At 36.3% G+C, this 27591-nt stretch overlaps 1 protein-coding gene across 1 annotated transcript in view; it reads right to left on the bottom strand.

Annotated features, from left to right (window-relative positions):
* Window positions 1–27591, bottom strand: part of LOC145984382 (uncharacterized) — a 161700-nt gene that overhangs the window by 64791 nt on the left and 69318 nt on the right. The window contains exons 2-10 of the mRNA XM_083118044.1: window positions 25372–25514; window positions 22262–22431; window positions 20416–20576; window positions 19894–20053; window positions 12872–13085; window positions 10951–11171; window positions 6568–6670; window positions 5816–5943; window positions 4669–4794 (exon numbers count right to left, since the gene is read on the bottom strand). Coding sequence (XP_082974170.1) covers window positions 4669–4794; window positions 5816–5943; window positions 6568–6670; window positions 10951–11171; window positions 12872–13085; window positions 19894–20053; window positions 20416–20576; window positions 22262–22431; window positions 25372–25514 — 1426 coding nt within the window. The remainder of the gene's footprint in view (window positions 1–4668; window positions 4795–5815; window positions 5944–6567; window positions 6671–10950; window positions 11172–12871; window positions 13086–19893; window positions 20054–20415; window positions 20577–22261; window positions 22432–25371; window positions 25515–27591) is intronic.

Below are 27591 nucleotides of genomic sequence, written 5' to 3'. Positions count from 1 at the left end.
GTAACTAATGAAAAACCATGCCTCACCAGCAGTGACATTTGATGTGGTGGCCACGAGTAAGCTGGTGTGAAGTATCCAGTTTATGACATTCCTCCCATAGCAGGTTTTCCAGAGACCATCCCCAGGTTGTGGTCATCTGCGTCCAAGGGCCTTTTTCAATAATCCAAATGCACAGAAATTCATTGGCGATGCATCAGGTAAAGATATCACTGTAAGGTATAGAATGTGTTCTTGTTACTCTCTCCATATCCTCCAAGAAGTTGAAGGCTTGAAGCCTTATCCGGATGCAGCAAGACCATAGTGTAATCTGTACTGTAGACAGATGGGATTTCTGTGGGAAAATTTGGGGTCAGGACGTGAGTCTGATAATAGACAGAGTTGATTTTCATATTTGTAGCTACCTGGCAAATGGCGACCTTGCGGTTGTAGCTGTATCCTTGGATGACCATGAAACCCTTGGGGAAACTTTACTTCATCTCCCGATACCATTTTGCACCCTGTGGTTTTTAATATATTGCCCAGGCTTTGCTGCAGCCACTTGAATACACATATGCCTCATCTAATGTGACAAGAAATATCAACTTTACACCAGCCAGTTGCTTTCATGCTGCATTTGGCTGTTTGTGGCACATTCTGCAATGTGCCTGGGCAGCAGCTATGAACTCTGTGTTTATGCAGCTTTGCAGGTTCAAATCCCGGTTGATGATGGTGTTGACAGTTGTCAATGAGATCCTCAATTTCACTGAAATGGCTCTCTGTGGTGCTGAATTCAGAGCGGAGACTATGGCTTACCTTCCAAATGATCTGCGATGTCTGATTGGTAGCTTGTCATGAATGTGCATGTTTCTTGTCCTCTGGAATCAGTACTCTCCTGGCCTTACCTAGTTTACGCATCACACATGAGATGCCTTTCTAGGAGATAGTGAAACCATGTTTCTTACATTGCTTGACTATCTTGCAATATGATGTATCCCCTCCCAGAATGGTTCATTTTTTGGCACCATTCTACATGCACTGCACTTTTTGACATTTTTCTTACGTGCATAAATTCACATAAATAATTGTAATCATTTTTTCTTGATGCGTATAAAAATCTCACAATATTTCCTCATCTCTTAGGTATGCTAATGTGTCATGTCTTTGTTCTGGTATATTGGTTACTCCAGTCGCCGCTAGAAGTGTTGAACTCTCTTCCTCACTTACATGAATTGCTTGCAAAACACAACGCATCGAGTCACAGGACGCTTCAGACATGGTTGGATCATAGCTTCGTGTTCGTGATCTAGTTCTGTCGTGCACGTGTCTATTCACGATGCCTGACCATGACGTGGAAGAACTTTTCCCTTTCGCAAGTTAAAGTTTTAGCTTCTACGATCAGCAGGAAGTTTTCGGCAGTGTTAAGAAAGGAAGGATTCCTATGTTGTGATATTTCGAGTGAATGTACTATTACGACAGATACCGGTAGTACGAAGGAAAAATACTGTTTGTAAAAATCACGCCTAGCGATGTGTTTGACTTGACCCATTCAAATTGGACGAAACTGCTGCCTGGAGTTATGAATAAGGTAGGATTACGTTCTCATTTCATAAATGAACATTAGAAGAGAAGTAACTACAGATGGCAATGACGATTGCTACTGTGAAGAATTAAAAGCAGCTTTGTGGTGACCCATTTTTATGAGAACAAACATTTGAATGCTGCACGGGAAAACAATACCTGTGAAGTTTCGGAATCAGAGAACATGTTGGTTGAGATACGTCATGTCGGGATCAACTTGAGTAGCCGTTGTTGGAACTCCCCATTTTGGAAGTTTGGTAACCCAATTTACAAGAACTGGATTGAACTATCCAGTCAGCAAGAAGGAAGGGTTTCATGGAGAATACGTTGACGAAAGGAATGCATGTGTTTTGCTGTCCCAGAATTGATATTCCATTTGGCGATTTGGATACAACTACTTGTTTGAGGTATGTACTTTGTTTGGCAATTTGTATGTGAAGTGAAATTGGAATAGTGAAGTTATTTTTGGAAGAGATAACAATACATAGGTGATATACGTTTTGATTGCTACTATAAAAAACGCTGCCCTAGAATCTCTTCGTGAAAATAGGTTGTTGGACATGTATAAAAGTTGAGCGTCGTGATTAGTGAAAGGTGTCAAACTGCGACGTTTTCTAAAAGTCACATAAATTTGACATTTTGGCTATGCTGACCATAAAACGGTTAGATGGATAGTAATGTGTCACAAATAGAACCTTCTCTTTCGAATTATTGACACTAGTAGACACGATCGTCGCAAGTTTTTTGTCCATTGTATTCAAGCGTGACAATTCTCTCTGATATTGTAAGAGCACCAAATTTTGACTTATGTTGATGATTTTCAGAAATGAAAGGCCGCGAAATCACTAATGATTGAGGTTAGGGTGAATGTCCCTGTAGAATGCATAATATTGAAAATTTATAGATTAAATTCTAAAGGAATAATTGAATTGGAGTAAAAAGGTTGTTTCTCCTCGAGACAATATACATTGTTTGTTGTTGATTGGAATTGTATAATCAAAATAATAATGAAGGATTTGTAAGAAAACAAAGATGCTGGCACGTCTAGTATTTATTGTTACAGTGTTGAAATTCTCTATTGTATTTGTTGAATGAGAATAACAGCAAATTATGTCGTGGAAGTTGTTATAATAATTGGACCAATGGTCACCATTACGAATATTGCCTTCCATATTTAACCTGCAATTTGCCATCTAGGTATAAGAAATAAATAATCGTAAATTGTGTTTTTTCCAGTGTTGCTAAATACGTTCCTTGAAAAACACATACAAAATAAATGGAGAGGTTAAATACTGTAAAGGGGATTATTGTTTCTAAGCAACTACTGTAGTGACCTAAGTTTGTGCTCATTTCGAGATATTTATCGATATTAGTCTAACTTCTAATTTGGCAGATACAAGTGGATTTGCCACGGATTGGTCTATGTATGGATATATGGCATTGTTCATAGTTTAGTGTTATTAGACTTTCTAGTAACATTTATAAGTTATGGTTCTCGCGAGAGACTGAGACAACGTGAAGAACACGTCAAGTGCTTCAAAATTAATACTTTTGTAAAATTTTGGGGTTGGGGTATTTGTCTTTATTTTGATCTAACGGCCTCAGTCACGACTTCCCTGATTCACTATTTTCGACGAACCCACCAAATACCTTTACAACTTGAGCACACTCTGTACATATATATCACTCACAATGTCACAGTTCACGTTGCTTCCTTACGTGGTGCTAACATGACTGTCGCAACTTGTTGCCATAGATCGTGAACCGCCTTCTGTAGAATCTCAAGTAAAGGCTGAATCACACGGATCTGGATTTCCAGTAGGAATGCCCTAGTTGGTGCTGGACTGGTTATCTCGCTGGAAATGATGGCTGCCAGGTTACCTGCTAGACTCGTTTTGATGACTAGACTCTTGTCTACTTGCAACTGACTTTCTCTGCTAGAATCTGCGGAACAGCCTATCAGAGCAAAAGTTTGGTCAGCTTGTTGAGTACACCTTGATTACCATATTTCCGTTCAAGCCAATTTCTAGACCATACGTTTTTCTTAATTTTAATAACAGCAGTACAACAGTACAGCAGTACAACATTCTTCAAATGCTCATCCATACTTTTAGCTTTACTCTGTGCAATGCCTTGTGGGAACAAAAAATACCAACATGCATGGTAACAAGTAGGGTAAACCGACATAATATCGGATACTTTTTGAAATCACCATAATTAACTCACTAAAATTTAACAGAAATGCATAATTTTTACCTTTTGCCTTGTGATGTGTTTATCTCCCTTATTGTTAAATTATTTGTTGTACAGTACAAAATAAAAAAAAAACAATGCAAATTTGAGGAATCAAAAAAAGCCTTCCGAATATCGGATAGTGGGTATGCCTAATATTGGATAGGAATTTAACATTATATAATAGTATATATATTAACATTATATTTTAAATAAAATTACATCTCATGATAGAAGCAACCTATTATTTATTTTCAAACTAGTGTCAGATTGCTCTTGACATGTTTTGTGCCGCAATTTGGGATTGGGGAATGTCAATTTGACCAATTTGATATCCGATATTTGGCAGGCCTCACTATCCGATATTAGGCCGAACGCAACCTCGTGGGAAATATAACCTTAATATCAAACAAAGACATTTACCTGAATAGGACTAGCATATCAACATACTCTAATATTCCATCTTTCTATGAAATATAAGTAAGCTATAGTTTCTCCTTACCTTCAATGTGAAAACCTTTCATCATGAAATGCTTCCAAAAACACAGAAACTGAAAATTTCTGTTTTCGTCAATCGTACACACGCAGTGTGCTAAACACCATTCCCACTCACAATGAAGTATTGGTGGCAATTGACGAACGTAGTTCAGTGGATTGTTGCACATGGCAGCACCCACGAGCCGAGAAATGATGGTCTCCGATATTGGGTGGGTATCCGATATTATGGCAGTTTACCTTATCACGTGAGGTGAAAACTAGCTGATGAGCCAGTACCATTCAACTAGCCCAAGTCCAACTGGATAATCCAGCAGGATTCGAGCATTAGTTTGTCATCTGTTTTTCATATGAAAGAAAGAAAACAACCTTTGACATACTTACAAAATCAGCGCTTATGGCTCCATAAACAATATTAATGTTCTTTATCTTGTAGTTTAAATGTATTTCTACATTTGCAAAGAATCCTGCATTCATATAGGAAGCTGAATTCTGCCATGATCTTGCAATCTGAAATACAAATTAATAAAGATTTCTTTTTTTCACTTATAATGTGGTTGAAGCAAGAATATTTTTTTGGCTTATCACCCTATGTAGGTGCGAGAGATATGGTGTATAAACAAATGCATTAAAATAAATTTAGGAGGTCTGGAATTCTCCTTCTGAAGCACAGGTGTCCTACATAATTATGCAAAGTTGCATGTTAAATGATAGTGTCACTGAGCCACCTGTGGGAAGAATGAGCCTAATAATGCCTGGGGCATACAATATGTGCAGGTTCTATAACCAAAATTGTATAGAGTTCTGAAAAAAAAATCAGAGACTTTTGTCCCTTAGCATGAAGTACAGATGTCCTTTGTAATTACAACAAATATTATTACAATTAATAAACCATTAATTCATGTATGTGTTTTGTATTATTAGCCACGAGCAATGAGCAGAGCATATAGAATATTAAAACCAAGAATTCTGGGAGGCTAATAACAATCTCTGAATTAGTGTTTCTTTTCATTTCTGGTGCAACTGGTGCAACATTCATTATATTTAATTACAAAACTGGAAGTTCAATATCAAACTAATATTTTACATATAAAAGTGGCAATGTATAATCATACCCAATATCATCCAGGGCCTCCCAGATGGTGCAGTGGTAGCATCATTGCCTTGTAATCAAGGGGTCCTGGGTTCGATACCCAGTGGAGGCACATAGTGGTTCAGATCCCACTTTAAACTGTAGGTCCAGTCCTGATTAGTCTTACTGTGCATAAAGTGGACTTAAAACAACAAATCAATCAATCAATCTATTATAATTCAAAATCATTCACTGAATTTTTACACTGCAGTGAATTTACATTGTTTCACATAAAATATTATTTTATCTTCTTGACTTCATAATTAAACAAATAGTGAATATGAAGGATCGGTGGGGTGGTGGGCGGGGGGGGGGGGGGGGGAAGAAACAAGTAAGACAACACTCGTCAAACTCCTCAAACATTAAATCCTTTCTATAAAATATGAGGGTTACACTTACTCTGTATAATTTCAGAATATGCTCCTCAGTAACAGGTGGAAATATAACATTAAGTATAACTTTGCCTTCCATGTTAGTGTTAAGGAATTCTGGTAAACTTATTTCTTTTGTGCTCTTGTCAGTATAACCTGTGAATTAATACATGTAATGCATTAATTAAATTCTTAGTAGAGTTTGTCAGTTACCAACACCTCAGCTCTGTGAATATTATTTTCCTCGCATTTCAAAAACACCTATCTTGTGTTCATTAGTCAAGGCAAATTTAAATGTCTGAGCAGGTGGAAATTACGTCCCTTGATCTGGTGTTTTAAAAAACATATTGTTGAAATAATCAATTATCAATTTATTAATAATTTATTAATCAATTATGCAATATTCTGCATAGGAGGAGATATTACTGCATAATAATAATAATGATAATAATAATAATCACTATCACCACTATTGTCCATATGGGTTTGGACATCAATGGAACCATGATCATTTTTATATTGACTAGTTAAATTGGTGATTTAATCTCAAACAATGAAAGTAAAATTATTCAATTCAATTGATCAAATTGCTGAACTTTTCAATTTTTGAAACAAACTATGTACTTGAACTGTTGTGCTCACCTTTATTTCAGAAGTTGAATTTTTCACATTTTGAATGTAGATGTCACAATGTAAATATACTGTACTTGGGATCCAGTGAATACATTTTTTTATTATTTGGTGAAATTATTATATCAGTACAACTTAATGCATACTCACCAATATTTATTTTACCTCCAACTGTTGCAAGAATCAAAAATACATCTGATGGAAAAGTCTTATTTCTGTGTTTCAACATCAAGTTTCCAGCTATTGTGCCTACCTAAAAACAAAGGATCACAATCTTGAATGTTTATGTATTTTTTCCTCATGATATGTAGTAATTATTAAAATGTACTTACAAAATAGTTAATGCTTTAAAAATGTGTCTTATGAGTAACAAGTCAATTATCTGATGATACATGTGAATTTCATATTTTTAAAAAAAATTATAACTATATATGATATAAGATGTAATAAATATTACGCAAGATGAATTCTCATTACCAAATACAGTATATATACCCCATGGTGGAATGGTTAGCACATTGTGCTACAGCACTAGGGGCCCTGGTTTCGAATCCCAGCTTGGGCATGGATGTTTGTGAATGTCCATTCATCAATTTCATCATACCATCACTTATCCCCATCTTCGCAATTAGCCAAAAGTGTCACAAAAGTGAAGTGAAATAAAGCAAATCAATCAATCAAAACCAAAATCAATACCAAATACAGTAAGGCCTCCCCGATGGTGCAGTTATAGCATCATCGCCTTGTAATCAAGGGGTTCCGGATTTGATACCCGATGGAGGCACATAGTGGTTCGGATCCCACTTTAAACTGTAGGACCAGTCCCGATTAGCTTTACTGTGCATAAAGTGGACATAAAAACTCAATCAATCAATCAACCAAATACAGTAAATTACAAGTAGTGGTATGTAGGATTAGAGGACTTCTAACCAGGGTTTGCCTGGGAGGGCCCAGCCCAGTTGTCCCCAAGTGTTTTTTTTCTTTTTCAGAAAAACCCACTCAAAATGTGTTGTTGTTTTTTTTCCAGAAAATGTTTTAGATTATTGCTTTCAATAATTGTGAGGTTCTTGAATTGTCAACAGTTTGAGAAAACTTGTAAAATAAAAGCTTGGCCAAGCTTATAATATTCAAAATAATTAATGTGGTGCAAGTCATTGTGGGTTTTTTCAGGATATTTTTCTCAAATCATGCTAGAAATAGATTTTTAACAGAAATAATACGAACATATAACCAAGAAACAAAAAAATCAAAAGAGTCTGAAATATTTAGATAAAACATTGAACAAAAAAAGCTTATAATTTAGAAATGTGGTAGCACTTTAGATATCAGTCACTTCCATATGTGGGCAAGCCACATAGTGTCACCTGTGACTGTCAACTTTTACAATAAATTTTTCCATGTATAAAACATTACAAAGGAGAATTTAGTACATTTTATTGAAATGTGAAAGTAGAATAGAGATAATTGTGGTATAATTAAATCAAACATTTTCAAATGATTCATTTCATTTCTCAAAATTTAGAATGTGTGCAAATGTTCTGTTTCCTTTCCAATGCCTTGCAGGGAGACAGTAACCCCTCCCTGCCTCCCTCCAGTTCAGTGCATTGTTTGCATGTAGTAGGTTGTTTGCCCATGTAGGATAAGTGTTATACGTGGTTAGGAGCTCTATACCCAAGAAGTCGAGCCTTCACATAATCTACCATAATTTATTTTTCTTTTTTAAAATAGGGGGTGTTGGATACTCAAGTAAATACAATGCATATGTATACTTCCATAATTTGACCATTTTTGACATTTTCAAACCATTTTATAGACTACAATTTCGAGCTTTCTGACATTACTTGCACTGTAAAGTCAATAAAATTTTCGAAGCATGATGCACGATTTAGGAGGAGCATGGGTGGGGTGGATGGGCAAAGAAAGACAAGTTATCTATTTAGTGACTATAATAACACGTTTCTGCAGCTAGAAAACTTGGCAGACTGCAATGGTATTACATGTGAGTGAAATTGGACAAAGTGTTTCAAGATGATGAATGAAAAACTGATTTTCCTCATGTTGCACGCACGCTCTAAGCCATGCTCTCTTTTCCCCCAAAACAATGCATTTTCGGAGTATATGGAAATAAACTCAGTCATAGTAGATAATTCGCCGGTCTGCAATTTTGCAGTAAAATTTTTAAAATTATATTTCATAGTTTAGGAGAGGAGTGGTAAGATTTTAGAGTTACAAGATAACTTAAGGGATTGGTGTCATATTGTATTTGAGGATAATTTGTCACCATGTTTAAAGATGGTGATTGACAGACCATGTTTAAAGATGGAGGACAACAGACTGATTTAATATGCCTTGCAAGAGCTCTAAGTTATGCTAATATTTGAGGTTAGATTTTCTTAGATTAAGAAAACCAATCTCAGCTACTTGAGCTTGAAGTTCTTAATAAAAACTCTGTAATATAGTGAGTGGTTTAGGAAGGGCGGGGGGAAAGTCACCAATTTTGAGACCATGATATCTGTAGCAAATTTAGAGTTTTTAAGCTGAAATTCATGTCGCAAATAGATACACCCAGGGAATGACTTTACTTTATATTTGCATTTGTTGAAAGCATTTCAAGATGGTGGATGAAATATTGATTTTTCATATTCTGGGGCAGCTCCAAATTCTGATGCCACTTTCAAATATCTGCATAAACTACATTTTTGGACATTAAGAAAAGATACTTATTTATTTACTTAAAGTTTCAGATACAGTACTGAAAGACCATTTTATACTGAAACTGTAGCAACAAGAAAAAATAAAAACAACAACAACAAAACAAGACAATACAAGATGGCAGACGAAAATATAGAAATTGTTACACGTACATTCTTAGCGATTGTCGGAAACTGTGTTCTGACAAGAAAAAATAATGTGGTAATTACAGGCAGGTTAATATTATATAAGCCTATAGTAAAGAGACTGCTGCAAGAGAGAGAGCCTTGTAGCAGGATTGTGAAAGAGCTTTAAGTTGAGGGTTGGCCGTGCGGGTACTTGTAGATGAAATTGGTTTACTAGGAACTCGGTTTTAATTTTGCCATTATGATTTTATGCAAAAATTTCATGTTTGCTAGTTTGTGATGAGTGTGTGGTAACTGGATCTTCAAAATAGACATAATATATGTTTTATAGAGGTGCCCAAGAGAAGGAATTCTATGGCGAGGATAAAGCTGAGGACAGAATCAATCCTGGAAAGATTAGTTTCAGAAGCCAAAGTCCAGATGGGGGAGCAGTATTCAAAAATAAATATTGTAGGGCATTTCTTAAGCTATGGCTTGATAATTATTTTTTTAAAAATATAGTACATATGTATGTTGGGGGCCAAACTGGGGTCACTAATGTTTTGTCCATGGGAACTGTTAGTTTCATAGCAAGCAGATATTTTGGAGGATGGATACGGTATTCCATTTGAATGAAATCAGCCAAGACAATTAAATATGTCAGCCTTATAATTTTGGCATGGTTAATAGAATACACAGAGGAGATATTTAAACTTGAAACATCCACAAAAATAATGTGATAAATCTACTGTGAAAAACCTGTATTGAAGCAGATTTAAAAGTGTGTGTGCAGCTACCGTATGTTCTGTAGTAGGTAAAGGTAAAGTGCATATTGCACCGTGCCATGAAGGCACATTCAGAGGATATGGGAGTAGGGCCTGACATATTCACTATCTCTGCCAGTTTGGAGGTGATGTGATAACAACCAAACTCCTGCCGTCTTTACCACCCAGGACCCATTGATTTGAGGCTGGGCAAGTCCCAGAGCTGCTTTATGCAGGGACAAGAACGGGAAAATTCCGACCTTAGATCACCCACCCCAAGATTCGAACCCATGTATTCTGCATGCAGTCAAACAGACTGTCTACTTTTTATTTTTTTTACATTTGTAATAAAAGTAATACCCCTAAGCAGTAGTATACCCCGTTTTCTCTATTTTCTCAATTATCACACGCATCAATGTTCTCTATTTTCTCTGTATTCTCATTGGACAAATGCAAACATCCTCGTCCAAATCAGGATTCGAACCTGGGACCCCTAGCATTGCAGAATGCTGTGCTAACCATTCTGCCACGGAGGTCGGCTAAACCAGCACAGCTATCAAGCATTAGTATAGTATTGCAATGCTCAACCCTGAGAACTGATCACAGATCTATTAACTGTTACGCCATCCAGGAAGATTAGAATCAAACTGTTGGTCAAATTTTTCAAAATATAGTATTTTAGATAATTTAATCATTTGTTCTGCACTGTGGCTGTGAGGTCATGCTTTGTGCTCTGGCTACGAGACACATGCAGGTTCGAGTCTCCTTGAGGAAACGTAACAGCTTTTCTCCTGAGATTTCGGCCTGTGTATAAGACTGGTGAATACTCACCATCACAATTAAATTGATTATATATATATATTTTTAATCAAACATAAAATTAGATATTTCCAAAACATTGTTACCTATTCTATTCCAATTTTAAAATTAAATTATAGCAATAGTTCACTTACATTACGAACTGGTATGTTGGCAATCTTTTCCACATGAACAGCTACTGTTGCAGCATAGGAGTATCTTTTATCTTTTGATGCTTCTTCAAGAATTGGAATGAAATCTGCTAAAGTAACTGCACCTCCAATAGTTAATACAGGATTCATGGAATGCTCTAGAAGTTCACTTACATGCTTGACATCAATGAAAGCATTGTATTTTGTGTCATCTTCAAACAGACCTAGTGAAACATACATAAAGGTTTTTCAATTACAACAGAATTCTATTTCTGAAATGTATCAAAGTGTATTATTCTAGCCAAGTCCTGTATTTAAATATGACTGTGTTATTTTATCAATTACATTATTTTAAATCTGACATTCCAATATATTAATGCCATATTAATATTCTCAAAGCATTATTTCAGCAGTTTATTTTTAATGAAACACAAATAGTGCATCAGCTTTCAGCAGAAAAATGACGACACTGATATTTCAGTTAGGATGGTGTCAGGAGCTTTTTTGAGGGTAGGGTGTTAATCCACATGAAGTGGTTCCATTTTGTAATATGAAATGCCCAAGTAAGCTTAATGGGACTGGACCTACAGTTTAAATTGTGATCCAAATGAATGTGCAATGTGCCTCCACTAGGGGTTGAACCTAGGAACCCTTGAATACAAATTGGCATCATCACCATTATGCCATAAGGGAGGCTCTGAGTCAGTGGTGTGGCGTGACTTTTTCAAAAATGTTACCGGCCATCAGACATTATCATCTCCACCCTACCCCCCCCCCCCCCCAAAAAAAAACATGCCTTTGATCTAGATTTTTGTTCATTTCGTTCTTTTTTTTTTTTTTTTTGCATTTTGCTCAATGATTTAGCCACAATCACTCCTAGAAAGAACTACCACTGAATGAGGGAGTTACCACAAAAATCCAGTGAATAGTGGTCGAGCCTTGTCAACCATCTCTGTTTCTTTGCAAAAAGGTGGAAAGGGGAAGAAGAACCACACATTTCTCGGGTCAGTTTGACATTTTTGTCTGGTGAGCCATCACCCCCTTTCCCCTGGAACTAGCTCTAGGGGGTGATGGGTGAGCAGATGACAGAATTCCCCTCTTCCAGTGGTGGAAGGGAAGTCCAGATGTATGTGCTACTGCTGACAACTTAGTTTTTTGGAGCAAGGTTTGTCCAAATCACGAATCGCATCAAGTACTTTATCTTTTTGTCTATTATGTAAATGGTCTGAGTTGTAGTTAAATCCAGCTTTGGCTTTGCAGTCTAGTTCATGCTGCTTCAGAGAAATAGTTTTAGACGGGATTTAGCTTTTTTCTGGAAATCCAATGTGACAACACTTGCGGATCCAGTAGGCTGGGCTGGTAACTGGGCCCCTAAACAGGCATATGAGTAACCCCCTAGCACACTTGCCTGTAACTCTTTCCCCCCTGTTCCCTTGTACTATTGGCACCCTTTCCTCATGTTACCTCTTGAGGGTAGCACAATGGCCTGCCTCTTCGCTTTTGTCGGCTACAGAAAAAATGTCCTCTGCAATATGCACTCAACTGCAATGCTGTTGGTTAACATATTTAACAGAGTTGTTATTTTATTGAAAAAACTTTTTAATTTCTTTACATTTTGCTGTTACCTGCAGTAACACCAGTTACATGCATGCCACACCTCTGCTCCGAGTCAAGAATGTGTAGGACCCTACCTCCATATCATATATCACAGTGCAAAGCTTCTTCTCTAGCTTATATCAGTTGCATTATCACAGAACTTATGGCTGTTGGTTTTAATAGTTCTTGCCGTAAACATGGATTAATTTAAATTGACAGAAGGTGGATAAGATAATGTCAACATTTTGAAGAAGCTAAATAGCAAATTTGTAGCTGTTCCTAATCAAATTTTAAAAATAATTAAATATGTATACAAATTCAGGCTTACCTCTCGCTGTATGTCCTCCCACAAGCATATACTTCTCACCAGGCATCTCCTGAATAATTTTAAAAAGCTGTTCTAAAGATGTTGGGCGATACCATTCTCCTCCCTCAAGCATCATGTGAATAGGGTCAATATTATGATTTTTCCCATTGCAATGGGAACTATCATTTTTACAGTTTCCTATGCATAATTGGTTGGTTCTAGGGCATACCATGTCCTGAAAAATAACATGTGTGGACATTATTAACCCTTAACTACTATAATAGCATAATCTTTAACAAATGTTTTTCCGAGGGTGTGTTTCCTCTTGCATGGAAGCAAGCAAATATAGTTCCTATACTCAAACATGGAAACAAAAGTCACGTTACTTCCTATCCTCCGATTTCCTTACTTCATGCACTGGCATTACTAGCCAAAAAAAAACATTTCTAATCATATCCTTGCACATGTTAATCCGTTCCTCTCTCCCACTCAACACTGTTTTCTCCCTCATGCTTCCTGTTATACAAACCTTGCTTGATTGCTTACCAATGCAGTTAACTGCCAGAGTGCCAGACAAGACATGGATGTTGTTTATTTAGATTTTTCCAAAGCCTTTGACTCTGTCCCTCATACACAACTCATCCACAAACAGATTTAACATTCACGGCCCTCTTCTTAAATTACTTTCATCCTACTTGCTCAATAGAAAGCAAAAGGTAAATCATATCTGGTTGCTCTTCATAATGGCTCCCTGTAGTTTCCGGTGTGCCTCAAGAAAGCTCCCTATGGCGCCTGTGTTTCACTCTTTTCATGGAAGATATTCATGAATATATTTCTCCTGAATGCTCAATCTTATTGTATGCTGATGACTGTAAGTTATTTAGAAACATCGCTTCAGTTCAAGACACATCTTCTATGCAAGACAATCTCAAACACATTGAACGCTGGTGCCAAGACTGGAATCTGAAACTAAATCCCGAGAAATCTGTAGTAGTGAAGTTTACCCTCAAATTCAACTTTACAGCACCATCCTATAAATTATGCAACCAAATTATTCAGCTTTGTTCGTGCAACAACACAAAGATCTTTGAGCCATTTGACAGAAAATTCACTTTCAGCCACCATACAGATTACATAACATCTAAAGCCATGAAAACCCTTGGACTAATTTACAAATTTACAGATATCACACATGTTTCTGCCCTCAAAACCTACTTTACAATGAACCTATTCTTGAATATGGTTCAAGTACAACCTTTATCAGAAAGGTTCCAGGACTGATTTTTTTATTCTTTATCTGTGATATTCAAACACAAGAAATGGATGTTATTCAGTCACCTGATATGTGTTCTGAATAGAAATGGCCTTGGAAGTGTTTCCATGTAAACACACTAGGTGGCAGGGCTGTGTGTAGCAGCCCACTGTTTGGCTTGTTGGCACATTTAGTTGGAAGTTACACAAGTGTCGTGATGGATGTGAATTCTGAGCAGAGAGTTAACATTGAGTTTTGTGTTAAGCTGGGAAACCCCTAGTGAAATATGGAATATGATACAGCAAGTATTTGGTGACAAGGCATAATCGAGAAGCCATATCTTTGAATGGCACAAAAGGTTTCGGAAGGGCAGAGATTCTCTGCAAGATGATCCAAAGACAATGTTGATCCCATTTTTTCATGCTAAAGGTTTGGTGCACCATGAATATCTGCTTGAAGGACAAACGATAAACAAAAAACTTTATATTGACATCCTGAAACATTTGCATCAAGCAATTCTGCGGCGCCATCCTGATTTGTCTGGACAGTGGTTCTTATTGCACGACTATGCAAGTCCACATACAGCTTTATCAGTCCAGGAATATCTGGACAAGGATCGTATCTCTGCTCTACCACATCCCCCATATTTACCCAACCAGTTACCGTGTGATTATTTTTTGTCTCCCCGTGTGCAAACACCGCTGAAAGGGGAGAGTCATGAAGATATTGGTAGCAATCCAAACGGTTTTGTGACAGATGTGCTGAGAAGCATCCTAGATGAAGCTTTCCCTGCTTGCTTCCATGACCTCCAGAAATGGTGGCAGCTGTGTATAGATAGCCGAGGGACTATTTTGACAAAACCTAGGACCATTAGTTCCTAAGTTGAATAAATTATTTTTTACGAGCTCAGTCCTGGAACTTTTCTGACAAAGGTTGCATATGGTCCATTCCCTGTGAAAGCAATGTAAAGAAAACAAAGTAGTAAATTTTTTCCTCAGAATAGTCAAACATAGATGTCCGGCCCTTGCAAACATGAAATTTATCCAATCTACAAATTCACGATCTTTCTCTTCACCGTCTAGTTTCAGATTTAAGATTTCTTTACAGAATTGTGAAAGGACAACTTTTCACTAATGAACTCTTGCCACTTCTTCTCATCCAGATCTCATGTACCAACAGCAAATGCAATAATTTATTTTACACTAAGTCTCCAAGGATATCCCTAGAATAAAGGTCACTTCTGTATAGGCTATGAACCATGTACAATTCATTAAGTGAATCTTCCATCTGTCCAAGCTGGCTTTCAGAACAGTGTGCATCAAGCAGCTGAAGAGTAGTTAATATTTGTTATATGACCCTAGTTGTTATTGTTTTTATTCTTGTGTTTTATGTATATAGGACAAAAAGTTGTCGAACTTCATCTACATAATATATTGAATTTTTGCATTTAGGATTTTTTACTTGTGTGTGTGTGTGTGTGTGTGTGTGTGTGTGTGTGTACACGTGTTTCTCATTTGTTAATTTCATTTTCTCTCTGTTGATATCCTGATGTAAAATGGATTTTATCTGTATTCAGGATGTTTCAAATAAATAAATAAATAAATAAATAAATAGATGTTGATAATCACACAACTACTATGGAGAGGTTGATTATGAACTGTGAACTAGCTGTTTTGTGCAGTGTGAGGTTGAAGGATTAAAAGAAAAACATCAATAAATCAGAGGATGTACAACAAAAGTGACAAAGATGTTGGAAAAATTTTGTGCACAAATATGAGGGGCATACTGAAAAATATGAGGGGCATACTGAAAGTAATGAGCAAAAAAAACAAAAAAAAAAACAGAATCCATCAACATATGCACACAAAGTAAATCATCACAAAATATAGACTTTACTGAAAGCATCGAGGTAGTGCGACATGAGTGCAGTCAGTTGTTTAAAAATGGCTGACAGTGGTGTTTCGTTTTGACAACGTGTTGTGATTGAATTCCTTGTTAAAGAGGGAATTCCTGCTGCTGAAATTCAGAATAGACTTCAGCATGTGTATAGAGATGTATGCATGGGTGCTAGCAGTGTAAGAAGATGGGTAAAACATTTTGAAGAAGGAAACACGAGCATCAAAGATCAGCCTTGGAGCAGTCACCCACAAACTGCCTCAACATGGAAAACAGAGGGGTGGTTAAATTTCATGAACCTGGGGTAACCATAAATGCTTGCTGTTATATCCAAACACTTCACAAGCTCCATCATGCATTTCGGGATAAACGTCTTGGAAAGAAAATCATCCTTCAACTGTTCAGTTCACCAGGAAGGAAATCTGGAAAATGGGGTGGCAACTTCTGCCTCATCCTTCCTACAGTCTCCACATTACACCCTCTGATTTCATCTGTTCGGTTTTGTGAAGAAACAGTTATGAGGCCAATGTTACCAGATGACTGAGGACATACAGAAAGCAGTGGGTCAGTGTCTGCAAGGAGCTAGAATGCAGTTATACCATAAGGGTATTTTCAAACTTTCAGAAAGGTGGGGAAAATGCATACAAAGGAATGGAGACTTTGTTGAAAAGTAAAGAAAAGTCTGTAGATTATAATGTAGCATGTTTTTCTTTAATAAAACCAAAACTTGGTTCATGAAAAATTGTTGCTCATTGCTTTGAGTTACCCTCGTATATTTGATATTGACTGTACAAATGCTACTGACTCAAAAACTTTAAGTATTATGGAAGAAAGTTACCTCTAGAAATCTGAAGGTGACTATTTACACTGTAGTTTGCACTACCTTTATTCAATACATTTTATTACTAATTTTGTTATTACCTTTTATACAGAAATATACATGTGGCCGCAGTGGCTCAGTCTGTAGCGCATCTGACTACTATGCTAAAGGTCCCGGGTTTGATCCCTGGCCGGTTCAAATCTGGGAACTTTTCTAACGATGGAAGCAGCCCCAGCGCCCACCCAGCGTCGAATAACATGGGTACCTGTGGGGTAAAGGCAGTCAGGGGCATGATGCTGATCACATCACCTCCACTCATATGTCACACCATCATGGTCAAATCATATGTAATATCTGTTTTTAAGAAAAAAGTGTAAACTTAGTGTGAATCTAGATAAAAATATTTTAAATTATTTCTTAGCAAACTGGTAATTTTCAATTTAAAGAGGTGAATACTTCCACAGAGCATTACATTTACTCATTTTTCATTATTTTTTTTAATCTTTTTTTTTCCTGTTCGAAACCCTCTTTGCCTTGGCACCAAGGGCAACCACATTTGTTACATTACTTCCAAAACTGTGACTTTCTGATACTGATAGCAATGTAATAGACTGATACCATTACATCAGCATCAGCTCAGCCCTACAGCAAATTCTATTAAAATTCCTAAATAAAATATTTTGGATAAAAATAATTATATTTAATAGTGTTACTGCATCATCAGTTGATGTCATCTTTCGGTAGGAATTACAAAATAGAATGAGTCTCCATTTTCTGATAACTTGAAATAACCCGAACCCTGTGCAAGGGTTCCGTCACAATGTTATATTATACATACTATTTTAAAAGCACTATGAACAGATACACTTACTTCAATATCCAAAGCTTTCTATCTTAGATCTGTAGGAGCTTTCTCTTTTTGGCTCTTCATCCCTTGGTAGGCCTTGGCCTCCTTTACAATCAGTCTCCATTCCACTCTGTCATCAATTCTTCTCCTCCATCCTTTAATTTTCATCATCCACAAGTTTGCAGTGACGTCGTCTATCCATCGAAGTTGTAGTCTGCCCTATCTTCTTGAGTGGTGAAGATTTTCTTTCAACATTCTTCTTGGCAAGCAGTCTTCCATCATTCTCTCTACATGCCACAACCACTTTATTGACTGAGCTTTGACAAATCTCACTATATCCTGGCCTTTTATTAAATCATTTAGCTCTACATTATATCTTATTCTCCAGTCATCATCTTCCCTTACAGGTCCATATATCTTTCTTAATATTCGTCTCTCAAATATTCTGAGGGCATTTTCATCTGTCAATTTCAAAGTCCAATTCTCTGATCCATAAGTGACAACTGGACATACCAATGTCTTATGAATTTTAAGCTTTGTATTTTCTTGTGATCAGTCTATTCTGATCCAGCCTGTATTCTTTCCTTAATTACTTTACTCATATCATTGTCATTATGTACCATTGTCTGCAAATATTTGAAACCAGGGACTCCTTCAAACTTTTTTTCTCTCCAATTGTCAGATCTTGAGGTGTTCTTCTGATCTCAGAGTTGGACATCCTCATGTATTTAAGTCTTCTTTTCATTTACAGTAAGCCCCATTTTTATTGCTTCTCTTTCCATTTGCTCATAAACTTTTTTTAAGTGTACTTATTGTCAACAATATTAACAACATTGTTAAATAAGTTAACCGACAGCGTTGCAGTTGAGTGTATATTGCAGAGGACATTTTTTCTGCAGCCAACAAAAGCGAAGAGACAGGCCGTTCCGCTACCCTCAAGAGGCAACAAAAGGAAAGGGCACCCGCCAATGCAAGGGAACAGTGGGGAAAGACTTGGAGGCAAGTGTGCTAGGGGGTTATTCATATGCCTGTTTAGGGACCCTGTTGCTGCTTTTTTCACCATAATTTTCATTTTCTTTTTTTCCTGTTTCCAGTATTTCCATGTCATAGACCATCACTAAACACACCTTTTGTTGCCTTCAAACATCAACAGTGTTGCCACTGTACCTCATAATTTTTTTTAAAACACCCATTTGGACCGGTAAGCCTTTACGAGGCATTTCAGGATTGGCTATACGCGAAAACGATTGGTTTTCTTCTCTGAACTATAGATGTCAAAATAGTCCACCTACCCAAGGTGGAAATTGACGTCCAAATTTCCGTACGAATGTTTGACATGCAATTTTCCATGCTTTGTGGAAAAATAAATTTACACTTTCACTTACATTTGACAACACTGCATGAACAACACTGCACCCCGTTTGTTGTTTCTATGTTTAAAAATATCTACTTGGACAGGGCTAACATTTGGTGTATGACTTATGTATGTACAGGTTTCGGTTACAAAGTAATGCCACTCTTAATTCCCAGTTGCACCGTTCGTGGGACACCCTGTATCATCACTTCAACCTCGCCTGGAGCTCTATTATTGCTCATTATCTTCATTACAAATTCAACTTCTTCCATAGTAGGTTGTTGTACCTCATGATCATCCCTATTTCCAACATGCCTATTATACTGCTCTTCTTCTTGGTCTCCCACTTTATTCAAAATCTCCTTAAAGTTATCTCTATTCAGTATCTGATTATCTTCTACAATTACTTATCCAATCTTATCCTTACAGTCTTCTATTCTTGACTCAAATCCTATTCTCATTGTATCTATTGCTCTATAGAATATGGAATATCTAGAATATTCCCAATTTGAGATGTTCTTTGTCTTGACACCAAGGGCAACCACATTTATTACATTACTTCCAAAACTATGACTTTATGATACTGATACCAATGTAAAAGACCAATACCATTATATCAGCATCTGCTCAGGCCTACAGCAATCCCTATTAAAATTCCTAATTAAAATATTTTGGATAAAAATAATTATATTTAATAGTGTTACTGCATCATCAGTAATTCAGTAGGAATTGGAAAATGCAGTTGCATCACAAAATAGAACGAGTCTCCATTTTCTGTAACTTGAAATAATCCGAACCCTGTGCAAGGGTTCCTTCACAATGTTATATTTATTATACATACTATTTTAAAAGCACTATAAACAGATACACTTACTTCAATATCCAAAGCTTTTGATCTTAGATCTTCAGGAGCATCCTTTGCAAATGACTTAAAGCAGTCCACAATGGGGCGATATCCTGTGCAACGACAAAAGTTTCCATCTAGATAATCCTCCGTTTCCTTAACAGTTATTGATCCCTTTCTCTCCAAAGTACTATATTGAAAGAAAATAGGTATATAAAAAGACGCAAAGTGAAAACTTTCCATTACACATGATGTCACAAAAACAAATCTCAGAACTGAAAGCTGAGAATACATCATGTGGGAAAAAGAAGCATGTGGGAAATGTATAGTATGTCATGACCTAGATTTTTTTCCTGTCACTTGTCTTAGCTTTCTAAATTAAATTAAGCACATTGTGTATAATTGAAAGAAAGACAATACAAAATGTTACTTGATGATTAGTTGCTGAAGTGGGTTAGGTTAAAGTGGTTAAAGTGGGATAAATTTGAATATTTAAAATCACTTTACATTTTCAGAAAAATCAATATACTTATTTAGTAGTTGCATTCAAACCTGTACATGCTCATAACAAATCCTGGGCTACAATATCCACACTGTGTTCCATTGAATTGTGCCAACCGAGATTGTACTGGATGGTAGCCATCTTTCTTATTTCCAAGTCCATCAATCGTTGTAATTTCCCAACCGTCGCATGCATATAATGGAGCTAAGCACTAAAATAGAAGGAATTATTGTGAGAATATAGGAAGAGAAAGACCAAATAATTTGCAGCTGCACTTTTGAATCAATACTCAATCACATATTCCATGTATGCAAGCTGTTATGTATCAGTGGACATATATAATGAGACACTTCAGATGAAACCAAATTAGTTTTAGAAGAATGATCCTTCTATATTACATAAAGCACATCCTTCATAAAGAATTAACTTTAAAATTTTAAAATAAAATTTTTAGGGTCATTTCATGTGAAGTCAGACAGGACTTGACCCTCACAGTCACCGCCGATCTTGATATTTCGGTTGCAGCTTTGCTAGCTCCAAAACTGACACTGGAAAGGATTTTGCTGAAATATGACTATTACATATTACATGAGGGTTGTTCAAAAAGTCATCTTTAAAAACAAGCAATTTTCAATGGTGTATATCTTGGAAATGAATGGATTTACAGACAGTATAATATTTGAACACACTGTTTAGTTATCAAGTTTGAGCAGGTCAACCCCTCCCCCATCGATTTCTTTGTTGTTTTTTTTCATTTTTGGAGTTTCTCCAAAAATGATTGTCCTACCTGACTTTCATTTAAGATGTGAGAGCATAAACTCCTGCCAGTAAATACATCCAATATCCAATGTTCATATACATTAAAATTTCACAAATCAGCTTGAGAGGAATCCAGATATCTTGATACCTATCTTAACTGAGTATATGTTTCTTTATGGAAGCCAGTGAATTTGAAATCTGATGATTTATGTACATGCTAAATAATGTTTCCTTTACAAATAAAGGATGATGATAACTCCAAGAAGTTCTTGATACATTAGCTAGCTATCCAGTTGTCCTTTAAAGGCATATAAGATTCTAGTGATCACATTCCATTCAATGTTATAAAACTTTCTCTCCTAACATTCCCTTATCTTCCTTTACTTTATTACTTATTTATTTCTTTGTTGCTGAACTCACGTGTACAGCATGATGGTTTGCTGACAACGCACCCCAAATCATATGAGGCAATTGCCTCACCAAACTCTGCATGGACACCACAGTATTGACGAGTAACCAAAATCCTATTGTTCAGTATTCACAGTAGGATAATGCAAACAAGAAACCTAAGAGTTAACTATCCAATCAGCTTCAGTTAATACATACAGCTATAGAATGGGAATGTAAGTATTGGCTTGATACTAATATATATTGAAGACAAACAATTGGTGAATAAATATTCATTTTGGAATGCATAAATACCTTATAAAATGTTTTGATTGACAAATTTGGTTTATTTACTTTGCTTTTCTGGCACGTTTGGCTAACCATGAAGATGGGGATGAGTAATGATATGATGAAATTTATAAAGGAGCACTCACAACGAACACCCATGCCCAGAGCAGGATTCGAACCCAGGATCTCTGGCATCGTAGCATGCTGTACTTACCACTCCAACATGGAGGGCACTTCAACAGTTTCTCCAAAGTCAAGAAAAAAAATGCTGGAATGTGATGGGTTGCCAGTTTTTAAGGCCCTGCTTGGTTGTCATCTGGTTAACTTCCTACATAAGATTTTCAATCTCACAACTAAATAATCACCTTAAGTATAGAATTATTATATATTCAGGAAAGAGAGCACTACTTTTTTATCATATTTACATTACAGAGTTTATTATACACATTTTCTTAAACTTACTGAATTAACAGAGAAAATTTCATCCAGTTTACTAAGTGGATTCTTCCTTTTGACAGATACAATGCAAGAACCGCATCCACCTTGGCGACACATGAATTTTGTACCTGGTAGGTGAGCTTGATCCCTCAGGAAATCAACAAGTCTGGCTTCAGCTGGCATTTCATTTTTTACTGAAAAGTATATTCATAAGTCCATTAATTTATAAAACTATACAATGAATAAACTTCAGCATCCCTTTTGCAAAATTATGAATGTTACTAATGTTACAGAAAATTAAATTCAAATTATATATAAACACATAGAAATTTCAGCTTCATATGCAGTTTGACCAAAATGAAAATCACTTATTCTCCAACTCAGAAATATGGTATGAAGAAATAAACTTGAAATTGTGTGACATGTTCTCTCTTCTTGTAGTGATTATCGATTTGATTGCTTCACCTTTACCTCATTCAGTGTTGAAATGTCTTATTCCTAGTGGAGGCACATAATGGTTCGGATCCCACTACAAATTCCAGTCCTGATTAGCCTATCTGTGCATAAAGTGGACTTAAAACAAAAACTCAAACTCAAAGTAGGATAGACATAAATTATTATGTGTGACAAAAATAATTTAGTAAAAACACTAAATTGAGTTCAGTTGACAGAATAAAACTAAACACTGAAATGTAAGCTTACTATGTTCTTGACTCATTTCTTCTTCTATCACCTGTGGTATTCTCTATTGAGGTTATCTACTGAATGAATTTGTGGTTCATAGAAGAAAAAAGTTCAACTTTTGGTTTGTAGATTTCTTTTGTATAAAATATAAATAAATATATATATAATATATATTGTACCTAAAAGATATGAAACAACAGGTGAGTGGAGTAGGTTACATACTACTGAACTGCACAAACTATATTCATCACCTGGTATCATTTAAATATATGAATGTTATGGTGGGCAGGCCCATTGGCATGCTTGGGAGGGTTTATGGGATCCTTGTTCAAAAAATTGGTTGGCAAGCTGAAGACAGAATAAAGGAATTGGTGTGCATGGTGAAGAGTGGATTGATCTTGCCTAGGTTAGAGACAAATGGAAGAAAAAGAAAAATTTAAAAAAACTTTGATTTAAAAATGTCTGAGATTGAATAAAGGGGTAATAGAACCAGCATCCAATCCCTTCTGCTTTCAATTAATATGAGCTTTTCCCAAAGTGAAGAATTGAGGCAGTTTTTTTTTTGGTGTTGTTGTGTTTAGATAATATGGCATACAGAGTTTTTCGGTGTTTTTTTCTCGATTTTTTCCTGCCGTTCCAATGTTATAATGGACACTGCATTGCATTAATAATTAAAATGTAAGGATTTCCTGTAACCATCTACTTTCACTCAGAAAGTCTGAACATTCCCTGCATGCTGTGAAACACTTTATTGGTAAGCAACACTGAAGGGTGCTGTTTTTCTGAACATTGAATTCGGGTGTACTGCCACACTCGATCTGCTCTGAAGCTGAACTTTAACCCGGGAGAGGTCGTGCGGGTCACCATGACCTGCACCTAAGTTTTCTTTCTTTGAAATTCCGTTAGGGTCCGCAATAAGAGATTGGTGCTTGCAGTAGCTTCCTACCTTCTGTTGTCCTTTACCCCCCTGCAGACGATCTTTAGTTTGCGTTCAGGTGTCGGCAGGAAAGGGTGTGTGCAGGTCACAGTGACCCGCAGCGACCGTTAACGTTTGCGCAAATAGTCAACGCTCAGTTTGTTGCAGTAGCGTGGCATTGTTGCATCGTGCATTGTTTGAATTTCTGTGTGATGTATCCAAAAGCTATAGATCGAATTCATCGTATGCTGAATGAAGTGGTGTCAGAAGACGAAGAAGGCCAAGAGTTAAAGTGACGAGAGCGATATTGGAAGTGACGTTGACAGGGAAAAAGAAAACAGAGATAATGTCTCGTCTGGAAATTCCAAATCTCAGCAGAAAACTGAGAACTGACATCCTCGAACTTTTGAAAGACCATGTTCAACCATCTTCTAGTGATGACCAGGAACAAGGAACTTCAAGTAAAAGAAAAAGATGTGGAAAATGTCCGAGAACTGGCAATAAGACTTCCCAATGCTGCCCGCTTTGTCAGGTGCCTATCTGCGGGAAACATGGAAAAATCACCTGTGATGACTGTTTGGAAAGAAACAAAGTATATGGTGTTTCACATGAAAATGTACTGTACATCTTTACTTATTGTATTACTATTCAAAAAATTGTAATTCTTTGATTTTTTCTAAAGCTCTCTAGTGATTACTTGAGACAATCACAGAAATGTTGCATTTATTCAATATGTAATTCCAAATAACATTAGAAATAAGAAAATCAGGAAACATGAATTTATATATATATATATATATATATATATATATATATATATATATATATATATATATAGATAGATAGATAGATAGATAGATAGATAGATAGATATTTATTTATTTATATTTATTAATTTGTCAAATAGGTTAAATAAATAATATCCGAAGAACAAAGCAAAGAAAAATATTTACATGTTAAAAATAGCAAAGTTTATAATTGTGGGTGACAGTGACCCACCGCGACCGCATTAAGTTGCGAAATGGGCGCGACCTCTCCCGGGTTAACTCAGGTTGTGCCAGTTTATGTGAACAGAAGTGTACCTCAGATCAAAAGTGAGAATTAATATACTTAAATGACATAGTAACCACCACCATCCTCTCATAAACTTGTTGCTTGGAGAACCTAAGTTGTTTTGTTTTAGTTTTGGAGCATGCTGCGCAGTGAGCTGTTGCCTGTTCATCTGTGGCATAATCAAGAGGATGGTGGCAGTGGCAACCAAAATTAATTACACCATCATAACAATACCAATTTCAAGGATAGGTACTCTATTTTAGTACATCAATTTTCTACCGCATCATTCTATACCAAAAACATGAAAGTCGAGATTGATAATCATTCAATTACACAGGGTTACTTATCAGTACACAAAAATATGTGCACACATGCATACATGAAGATTATTATTTTATCTTAGTTTCCTAAATGGCAAATAGTTTTCACTTTTCACTACAAAATACTATGCTAAGATGAAAGCTTTCTTGAGTATGCATACCTGTGTATGATTTCTTATTCACGGTGAATGTAACATGGTCCACAGGAACAGTTTCCACCTGAAATTTAAGGAGTTTTGAACAAACTCGACACCTACCACCATAAACACCAGCATCCAGGGGAGGTCCTGTGTCAGGTATTAACCTGAAATAATGAAGGTATGAAGTGGAAAATTAAAAAGCCTTCTGTAACACTTGCATATTTCAGTAAAATGAATTTCAATACAACAGTTTTTATACATGATGAATTGTTTCAAGAGACCCCTTCCAGTTATTGCTCACATTATCATCAGAAACTCACCTGAATTATAATTTCTGAATCAGATTTCTGTATAAAGTTTCAAGACAATTGTTTAATCAACTTTATATTACCTTTTGTTGACTAAATGATTTCCTAAATCTTGGAAATTCTTATTTATTTATGCACTGCACTGCAGCAAAGTTTGTGCTTTCATTCATTTCATCTTATTACCATTCATCCCTATTTCCGAAATGAGCCAAGAGTGGCAGAAAAGCAGTGTAAATTAACATCATTACCACCATTCACCCATCGTCATTGAAGCTAGCAAGAGGGTCTAGACAGCTGTGCATATACTCCACTGCTTAGTTATATCTCTTGCTAACAGTTAGATGCAATTATTATGGGTTAATGATGATAATATGGATGAAGCACGCCCCTACAGAGAATTATACTGGCTACGGGTACACATTAGATTCCATAGGTTTTGACAGTGGTCGGAAGTAGTGTGCTACTTGTAGCGTCGCTACTGTAGCTAGCTACAAAATTTGTAGCGGTAGCTGTAGCGGTGCTACATTTTGAAAATTGTAGCTGTAGCTGTAGCGAAGCTACAAAATTCCTGTAGTTGTAGCGAAAATTTCGCTACAGCTACATTTCTTCTTTGCATTATGAGGAAACTTTTTAAAGTGACCACAGAGTTTAAAAAAAATCTACAATAACGCTTATATTTGGAGGAGGTTCATAAAGACAGTCTATTATATGGAAATACTTATAATCTAGATTATAAATATCTTGATATCGCAGATTATAGGTATCTGCGTAATATATTTCATTAGTATAGAATAAATCTAATATCCAGATAACTAAACTGAACTGGCGTATATGAATATATTCTGGCTAATGGCTACGGTTTTTTAGCTGCATCGCTATTTTGGGGAGAAACATGCCTCGTTTGCAGCAACCCTAAAAAAAAGGCCTCATTTGCGCCACCCCAGGAACAAATCCTGTTGATATCCATGGTATAAGAGGCAGGTAAATGTCATTAATCTCTGTGTAAAACACAACTTGCAGCGCAAAAACGAGCGATCCAGTCTCCACTACAATGACAAAACAATAGTGCCAGCAACCAATGGTTCAGCATTAATCATTGTTAGCATATAGGATCTCACCAGCAAGAAATTATTGTTACAAGAATTATAGAAATACACTTTCTGGAATTACAATTATTTTCGATATAATATTTTTTCAGAAATTTTAAAATTGCAATACGTTTACAACACTCGAGTTTACACACCACTTTCCTCAATATATTTTATGATATTGTAAAAAGTATGTACGACTTCTCTACAGAAACGATAATTTTCTATAGTTTATACAGTTTCTAAATGTATGTAATTTTTCTACTTTTACGTCGCTTTCTGTACCTTTTGCTAATCATGGCAATGAGGATGAATGGTTTATTTTGTTATTATCTTATCTAGAGTTGCTTTCTGTCACTTTTGGCTAATTGTGAGAATGAGGAAGAATGGTGAATGATGATGATGAGCAGTGTGGGGAATGGAGGAGCAGGATAATCCATCCTCCTTCCTAGTTTTTGTTTTGAGTCCACTTTATGCACAGAGACAAGCTAATCCAGACTGGATCTGAACCACTAGTACCTCCGCCAGGTATCTATCCTGGGGCCCTTTGATTACAAGGTGACAAAGTTTCCACTGTGCCTTCAGGGAAGCATTCCCAACAGGAAACTTACATAAAGCATATATCCACCTGTCGCCCATTTAGCTATACCAAAGAAGCACCCCCAGCTATCCGCAAAGTTAAAGCAAACATCTAAAGAATTACGCTCGTATAACGATCTACGATCGTATTTTCAAGTAGCGAAGTAGCGAGTAGCGCACATGAGTAGCGTAGCGAGCTACTTTTTAGTAAATGTAGTTGTAGCTGTAGCGAAGCTACATTTTTGGACAAGTAGCGGTAGCTGTAG

This window comes from Lepisma saccharinum, chromosome 2, assembly GCF_977018435.1.
Source record: "Lepisma saccharinum chromosome 2, izLepSacc3.1, whole genome shotgun sequence".
Taxonomy (NCBI): Eukaryota; Metazoa; Arthropoda; class Insecta; order Zygentoma; family Lepismatidae; genus Lepisma; species Lepisma saccharinum.
Note: the sequence above shows the minus strand (reverse complement) of the source record. Positions and strands in the feature narration are given on the sequence as shown.